We start from the raw sequence: 9029 nt of genomic DNA on the forward strand, positions 1-9029 counted from the left end.
GACGCCTCCCACTGCCACTGTTGAGAAGATGTGTCATGTTCCAACCCGCATTGTCATTTTGCTAGTCTTGAGCTACTGCTAGGAACTAATTCCATGAAAAGAAGAACAAGCATGATTAGTGGCGTCTGAATCAATTATCCAGGTAGAACCATCATTCTTTACTAAGTAGGTTTCTTGAACTAGTAAATCACATTTACCTTGTTTGGCTTTCTTCTTCTCTGTCAAATACTTGAGACAGTTCCATTTCTAATGTCCCTTCTAGTTGCACTGAAAGCAAATTTCTTTAGCAACCTTTTCCTTCCTGCCCCTCTAGACTGCTACAGGGTTAGCTTTATTCTCTTGACCACTTTTCTTCTTCTTCTTCTTCTACTTTTTGGTGTCGAAAAAAGATGATACAAACTTAGTTCCAGAGGTCGAACATCTGAGGAACTTATTTGAGGAAGTGGCAACATTTGTCTCTCCCTTCTGCTCCTTGACTTTTATCAAAGATTGGTAAGTATGTAATTCATTAAGGAGGGTGGTCAAGTTATAGTCTAGCTTGTTCATAACATCGTTGCTACAAAATTGAAGGAAGTTCTCAGTTAGATTTTTCAAAATAAAGCTAACTTGACTGGCCTCATTGATGATAGACCCATTCATTTTAGCCACATTAAAGTGGACTACCATTTTGAGAACGTGTTTTCGAACAGAGGTACCCTCTTTCATAGGGCATTGAAAATATATTTCAGAGTGTCATGCCAAAGTTGTGTGGATGACTGTCCAAGGATCTCCCACAGTTAATCATGATCTTATGTGTAGTGACCATGACTTTATGCTTATCGGCCAAAACTTCAGATAAGTTGACTAGTATGTACACTTGGGCCTTTTTTTTTTTTTTTTTTTAATGTGACGCACCTTTCATATGTATCCTGAACATTTTGAGATGCTCTAGCATTAGGTACTTGAGGACATTCCTCAACAAGGACAAAGCTCAGGTTAATGATAATCAACATAGTGTTTATAGTATTTTTCCAACTCGTATAATTGTCGCCGGTTAATTTGTTAGCACTTAAAAGGTTTAATGTAGCACTAGTCAATTTTCAAGATTGCTGAAACCATACAAATTATTTATAAGCATTACCCAAGTGAAACCAATCAAATTTTAGCAAAATTCTAGTACACTCTATGTGACATCTAATTTTGCAATGATGCTTCAATGAGTTAGGATAAAAGCCACCATAGAGTGGTCAGTGACCTCTTCAATGAATTGAGACAATCAATCAATCATTACATCAGAATAATGATTAATCACAATTGTTCGGTCAAGAAATCATAACTTACTTAACAATTTCTTGTAAGTGTGATTCTTCATTTTAGACTCTAGACTTCCACTCCAATGAGTCAATTGTAGGGAAAACTGATTGGGCAAAAACTAAAGTAATCCTATCCATTTCTAGAGTTTGTGTAAACTTTCATGCAAATATCTTCCGTAGGAGAACACAAGCAAATGTGCCTCGAGGCCAAACATGAAACTTTACTACAAACTAATGAAAGAGACCGTGGGATATGTTGACACAGTTCCTCTACCACTTACTATAAACACTCTCTCCATTCAGCTTCGTATTGACCTATGCAAACACGAAACGTCGGGGAACACAAGCAAAGGTGCCTCGAGCCGAGCATAGATCTCACAATGTGAACTATTTAAGGAGAAACGTGAAAGAAAATTGACATATCATATACATCATTTTCCTCCCACTAAGTGTTTTAAACCTAGGTTTTATTAACTTAGGTAAATCCGGCTAACAATTTAACTAAGTGATTGCTAAATTTGCACAATATAACTCTTATATTGGATAGTTTAACAATAATGATTCTAGTTTATTAAACACTTTAATAAACCTAATCATTTATTGCATGTTTATAATATAATTGTCTAATTCACCTGCCAAGTCGATTTCCAGGTAGGGGTATTCCGTTTCCATTAGTTGTTTCTTAGACAAAGATCCAATTATGTTATAAATTTAATCTTTTATTTTTTTTCAAATTAATCCTATTAAAAAAAGATAAAAGATTAACATATTTCTAATCATATTAGAAACATTTTAACGTAAGTCTAGATGAATTAATTTTAAACCATTTAAAATTAATTAAGACCTAAGTTTGCATGCAATTCTTGATTATAGATTTTAATTCTAGTTTCATTTTATAACGATGATAAAATGTAATGAAACAAATAAAACCTATGAACATGCCTCTAATGACATACATGAAATATAACAATTATAAATTCTATGTAATGTCATGTTTCATGCATTCCTATTTTCATTACATAACATAACTCTTATATTATAAAGTAGTGAAAATAATAACCGTCATCCAAACTATATAATTAAAACATTTTTAATATAATATGATGCATGGACACATTATTCATGCATTCAATCATTTATTATAACAATTATATTCAATATAATTCATGAGCATGCTTAATTAAATCGGCAACTATAGAAAATAGCATTTATATTAAAATGTTGCATGATTTATGTTTATTCTATGGTGGGATTTTAATCTATATGGCAACAATATGCAACATAAAAGTTAAATCATGTATCACATGTATAAAATAATAAATAGCAACTTCGGACCAAAAATTGGCATCCTAAGTAATTAATTAAATTAATAACTTTTATATGAATTAAATTAAATTAATTAATTAATAATTATAATTAAAAAAGCTCCAAATTGCACTAGCCAGCCTCGAACACACAATTAGCAAGATGGTAGCTAAAAGCTTCACGAGCCAATGAACTTCTTATGCGGAGCAGACGACGCATCAGGGTATGGAAATAATGCAGCCTGCCCATGCAATCATTAGTGAGAGAGGAAGAAGTGCCCCTTGACACCTATAAATATTCAACAAGATTTTCTTGCAAATAGATAGCTAAGACATGCATTGGAGAAAACCCTGCATAATTTCTCACTTCCTAAACACTTCCCTTCGAGCCTTCGTGAAATCTTGAGTGAAAGCTCAAAATTTCTTCCAGAAAACAAAGAGGAGACTTCACCTTCAACACAATCTAGCAAAGCAGTCATCTACGGAGCCGGAAGAAGCAAGAAATTTCACCCCGACGGCTTGATATTCTATCTCTTTTCTTTAGCTATTGTTGTTGTTTATATTGTGTAAAATGTTGAAAAACTTCTTTTATGAATATGAATGTCTCTATAGTATTTTGTTTATCCATCTCCCCATCTTCTACCATGAGCAACTAATTTCCTTATAGGTTGAGAAACGTTGCAACTAATATAAACTAGTAAAGCTTAATCATGCATTTAACTTATTTTATGTATACTTTATAAACTATTTGAATAAGTTGAAATATTGCTAAATATAATGAATCTTTGTTTGAAAAAGGAAAGGATTTAGACTGCATAAAACATAAAGATATTATCTTAAGAAACAAAGAGACATCTTTTGCATCAAATACTCATCGCATGAAAAGTGAAAAGTGTAAGTTATGATTTTTGAGTGATTTGCTTGAACGCATGATTTATGCAATTACTTAGGAATTGTCAGTGAAAATTTTTCTCAACCCTATCTCTATTCATTTGAAATCTATAGCTCTTCGCATAGGATGTTTTACTTACGATTGTGATTCTGATCGCATCTACCACTATTTATTTTAGCGATAGAATAGGAACAAACTCATTTCATATTTAACAAACAATTTGTGTCAAGATCAAAACAATCATTGTCAATGCATCAATAGAACGCAATCCCAGAGTTCGATCCTAGACTCACCAGGATTCTAGTTGGATTTATACTTGGATTTAACTAGATAAAACAATGCATTTATAAGATATTATATAATTTTTAATCCATTATACAAACAGAACACATCAAGTTTTTGGCATCATTGCCGGGGATTACAATAACTAAGTTGCACTAAGATTATTGTTTTTTTATTTTCGCAGGTTTCGGTTTTGGGTGTATTGTTCCCTAATATGTGAAAAAGGTACAAACGTTTTATGAGCAAAGGATCAACAACTAAGCTAGTATACGACCCAAAGACTGAGAGGACCTTTCACAGAAGAAGAAGAGCAAACATGAAAAGGAGACAAAGGAACACGGCTCAGAAGATGGAAGATCAATGAAACAATCCAGAAGAGTCAAATCCACTATAAATGATAATGTGGATGCTCTTGCCAACCCCATTCTTCTAGCTAATGATCGCAATAGACTCATCAGGGACTATGCTTTGCCATTCCTATATGATTTCTCACCTAGAATTATGAGTCCGACACTAGATGGTTTTAGGTTTGAAATGAAACATGTCATGCTTTAGATGACGCCAGGAAGTGGGCTTATTCACTTGAACCTAGTGAAATTACATCATGGGAATAAGTCATGAAAAAAATTATGAAGATATATTTCACACCTACAAAAAATGCAAGAAAGAAAACGATAATAAAAAATTTTCAACAAGAAAGGATTGAAACATTAAGCGACGCATAGGCGAGGTTCAAAAGTCTAGTAAGAGATTGTCCACATAATGGACTCTCTGATTGTTTACAAATGGAGATTTTTTTATTATGGCCTGGATTTAGCATCTTAAACTGCTGTAAACGTTGTTGCAGTAGGCGATTTATTGAATAAAACTTATGTTGAAACCAAATACATCCTTGCTCGCATTTCAAAGAACCACGAGGGTTGGAAGGAGAGCGAATATAGCTCAAGATCGAACGAGAAAGGAAGAAATGGACAAAGTAATAATGCAATATCACTACAGACGCAGGTGAATTTGATGATTAGTTTGTTGCAAGCAATAACAATGACAAAAACTAGCGTAAAAAATGGGCAATTGAATGTGTTACTTACATGACTAACAAAAATTGTGTTTTCTGCGAGGAAGCTCACTCATTCGAGGTATGCCTATTTAACTCACAATCTATTTGCTTTGTCAAAAATAACCCGTTTTTGAATACCTACAATCCTTGTTGGTAAACATCCCAAATTTCTTTTGGGGTGGAAATCAGCAAGCACATGCCAACCATCATAGTGCCCTTAGAGATGGACCACCTGGGTTCCATCAAGGATAGAATGGACACCATTAGGTGTCAAGTTCATCGCAACAACCAACAACTTCACCTTAGAAAACCTATTAAAAGAATACATATCGAAAAATGAAGCATTTCTGCAAAGTCAAGCGACATACATTCGAAATCTTGAACTTCAAATGGGTAGATTGCCATAGAATTGAAAAATAGACCACAAGGCTCACTACCAAGCAACACTGAAGTTTCTCGCAATGCAGAAAGTTTAGGCAAAAAACAATATCTCGCAGTGACATTAAGAAATGGTCGCATAATGAAGAGAGATAAAAAAGAAAAGTCAATCAAGCTTACTAATGAAGTGCAAAGATATTCTTTTGACGAATAGACTGACAAGCAACCAATGTAAGAAACACAAATACCATCGCATAAAAATCGAGAGGAACGCAAAAACTTATCTGTGATAGCTTCTACTTCGAAAGCGTTAAATGAGGTACAACTCCATCCACACCTACAAAGATTAAGGAGGAAAAATGATGAAAACTAATTCCAGTGCTTCCTCGGAGTGTTAAAGCAGTTGCATATTAACATTCCACTCATTGAAGCGTTGGAGAAAATGCTATCCTATGCCAAATTCTTAAAAGATATCATCTCAAAGAAAAAAAGATGGGAAATTATGAGACTGTCATGCTGACACAAGAATGTAGCACCATTATACAAGAAAGTATTCCAAAGAAAATGCGAGATCCAGAGAGTTTCACCATTCCCTACTCCATTGGAGGAGTTTACATAGGGCATGACCTATGTGACCTTGGAGCTAGCATCAATCTCATGCCATTATCAATCTCTAGGCAACAGGGAATGGGAGAACTTGTACCCACAACAGTTACTTTGCAACTAGCAGACCATTCTTTGGTATATCCAGAGGGAATTAGACGATGTGCTATGAAGGTGGATAAATTTATTTTGCCAGTTGATTTCATTATATCGGACTACGAAGCTGATCAAGATATACCTATCATTTTGATAAGACCCTTCCTATCCTTATGAAGAACCCAAATTGATGTGTAAAAAGGTGAAATTACCATGCATGTTAATGGCCAGAAGATGAAGTCCAACATTCTTAAGGTAATGGAATATTGTGATGAGATCAACGCATGCCAAACAGTTGAAGTGGAAGAGGACTGGACTTATAGGTTGAAATTTGAACTTGATGAAGTGGGAATTCAATGATGAGGCTACGTAACATTTGAATCCTGTTATGCAATAAAAGAGATGCAAAGGAATTTTGAACCTTTGGGTTTAGAAAACCAAGAGGCTAAAATCAAGCCTTCCCTCGAGCAATCACCTGTTTTAAAGTTGAAAACGCTCTCTACTCACCTAAAATATGCGTTCTTATGTGAGAATGATACTTTACCTATAATTATTTCAACAAATACTCTCAAAAGAAAAGGAAGGTGCTCTCTTAAAAGTTTTGAAGAAATAGATTAAGGAGATAGAGTAAACCCTAGCAGATATCAGGGGAATCAACCCATCCTATTGCATAAACAAAATAGACTCGAGGATGGAAAGAGAGGCTATTGAACACCAGTGCAGGCTCAATCTTGCGATGAAGGAAGTTTTCAAGAAAGAAATCATTAAATGGTTGGACGTGGGGATTATTTTTCCTGGTTCAAACAACATATGGGTTAGTCCCATGCAATGCGTCCTAAAAAAGGCGGAATGATGGTAGTTCCCAACGAAAACAATGAACTCATTCTAATGTGTACGGTTATGAGTTGGAGAATATGTATGAACTACAGCAAGCTCAATGCAACGACTAAGAAAGATCACTTTCCCTTGCCATTTATTGATCAGATGTTGGACATATTAGCAGTGAATGATTTCTTTTGTTTTTTAGATGGCTATGCAGGGCACAATCAAATCATGATCGTGTTCGAGAATCAAGAAAAAACAACCTTCACTTACTCTTATGGGATATTTTCCTTCCAACGCATGCCCTTCCGGCTATGAATTGCCCTAAGCAATTTTCAGAGGTGCATGATGGCCATCTTCTCTAATTACCTTGAAGATTCAGTTGAAATTTTTATGGATGATTTCTTAGTATATGGCAACACATATGAATTATGTCTAGCAAACCTTGAGAAAATTTTGAGCAGATGCGAAGTCACCAATTGAGTTTCAAATTGGGAAAAATGTCATTTCATGGTGACAGAAAGAATTGTGCTTGGGCACAAGGTTTCTAAATTTAGGGTGGCAGTTGACTGAAAACTTGTAGAAATTTTAGTTATTGTGGCTCTTAAGTTTGAATAATTAAGGTTTTTAATGATAAATTCTCCTCATTTTTTGGAGAAACGCTAGGAATTACTCAAACATTAGCAAACTCATGCAAAATAATGTTTATTACTAAAGTACTGTGGCACTAAAGCATTATATTGCAAGATTTTAATAAGAGGCTAACGCATGATTAAGAAGTGTTGCAGGCAAAGTCTAACGCATGGGCCATGCGTCGGAGGGATTCAATGCAAGGAAGATTCATTGATTCAGATTGTTTATATTAAATCACCACTTGCAAGCATGGGCACTTGCAGCAGGCGGCGTCTGAAAAGCATCTGAGTGTCAGGCGGCTGACAATGGCATAGACTTTAATGCTGCCCATCATCAAGCTAGAGAAGACCAATGCTTATAAATAGAAGAAATCCCTCCAAAGTTCGGAGTTCAGAAATTTTCCAAGTTCTCACTCTCAGTTTTTAGTCTCAGTATTAGCTTAGTCATAGTTTTAGATCTTTAGAGTTGTGTTGTGGTGTCGAAAAGAACAGAAGGGAAGAGAACCACTACCACCGCCGATCAAGGAGCGGAGGAAGCCGAGCTTGAGAGAGACACTTCGTCCAATTCTTATACAAGTGATTGTACACAACTAGAATTGAGCCAAAGAGGACAAGAGATTGTACTCTACGGCTTGACTCACTTCCTTTCAACTTATTTATCGCTTTCACCCTTTCATCTGATTAAGTATTACTTTGTAAAGACAATCTGCTTCTTTATAGATTCACATATTTGATCTAACACACTTTGCCATTGTTTATTTCTTGTTTTTGTTGGATGCATCTATACTTCATGCAAAATTTCATTTCAAACACTTAAGCAAACTAAAATTGGTAAAAGCATCTTTACTTAGACTATTCGAGAGAATAAATAAGCTAGCATCGAGTTAGAACGCATAGTACATCTAGAGATAGACTTAATGTTGTTATATTGCATCATGTGTTTGACGCATACATCCTAGAGATAGGTTTTGTATGTTATTCGCATTGAGAAGTTTCGAATAAAGTCTAACGCATAAACAAAGATAAACAAATCATCTCATTCATAAAATTCTAGTTCGTGTACATCTATCTTAGATCGACACATACCACTTGCATTAAAATCCATTTCCACACGACTCATCATTCTCTACTCAACCCTTTTATATCTTCTTGCACACACACAATACCTTAGTGTAAATAACACATTTCTCCATAAATTTAGGATATCCCTATAACAGCTACAACGCAAGGTCTGCGTTAGCTTAATCTGAATCCCTGAGTTCGACCCAGGACTTACCAGGAACCTAAATTGGATTTATACTTGGATCTGATTTAGGAAAACTTGACGTCAATAGAGGAGTGTCATGCGTTCTGTTGCACATCTTTAACACATCAACGTGTTACAAATACATCAATGCAACATTCATACTTAGAACTTATTTTTCCAAATAATTTTATATAATACACTCCTAGCTTGCATCACGAAAGCAACGGTTGACAAAGCTAAAATTGAGGCTATAGAAACTTTGTCAATGCGTACAAACGTGAAAACACTTCGAAGCTTTCTCAGACATGCTAGATTCTACTGTAAATTTGTTAAGGATTTCTCTAAAATCACACGAACTTTGAATTTGCTACTGGAAGTTGATAGACCGTTCAAATTTGATCATAATTGTTTAAGAGCATTTGAGA

At 34.9% G+C, this 9029-nt stretch overlaps 1 protein-coding gene across 1 annotated transcript; it reads left to right on the top strand.

Moving 5' to 3' along the window:
• The first annotated feature begins 5697 nt into the window (after positions 1-5697).
• On the top strand, positions 5698-6081 carry LOC120067651. Its single transcript, XM_039019189.1, has one exon. The coding sequence runs from the start codon at positions 5698-5700 to the stop codon at positions 6079-6081; it is 384 nt and encodes a 127-aa protein (XP_038875117.1).
• Positions 6082-9029: the final 2948 nt, after the last annotated feature.

Source organism: Benincasa hispida, chromosome 12, assembly GCF_009727055.1.
Source record: "Benincasa hispida cultivar B227 chromosome 12, ASM972705v1, whole genome shotgun sequence".
Lineage (NCBI taxonomy): Eukaryota > Viridiplantae > Streptophyta > Magnoliopsida > Cucurbitales > Cucurbitaceae > Benincasa > Benincasa hispida.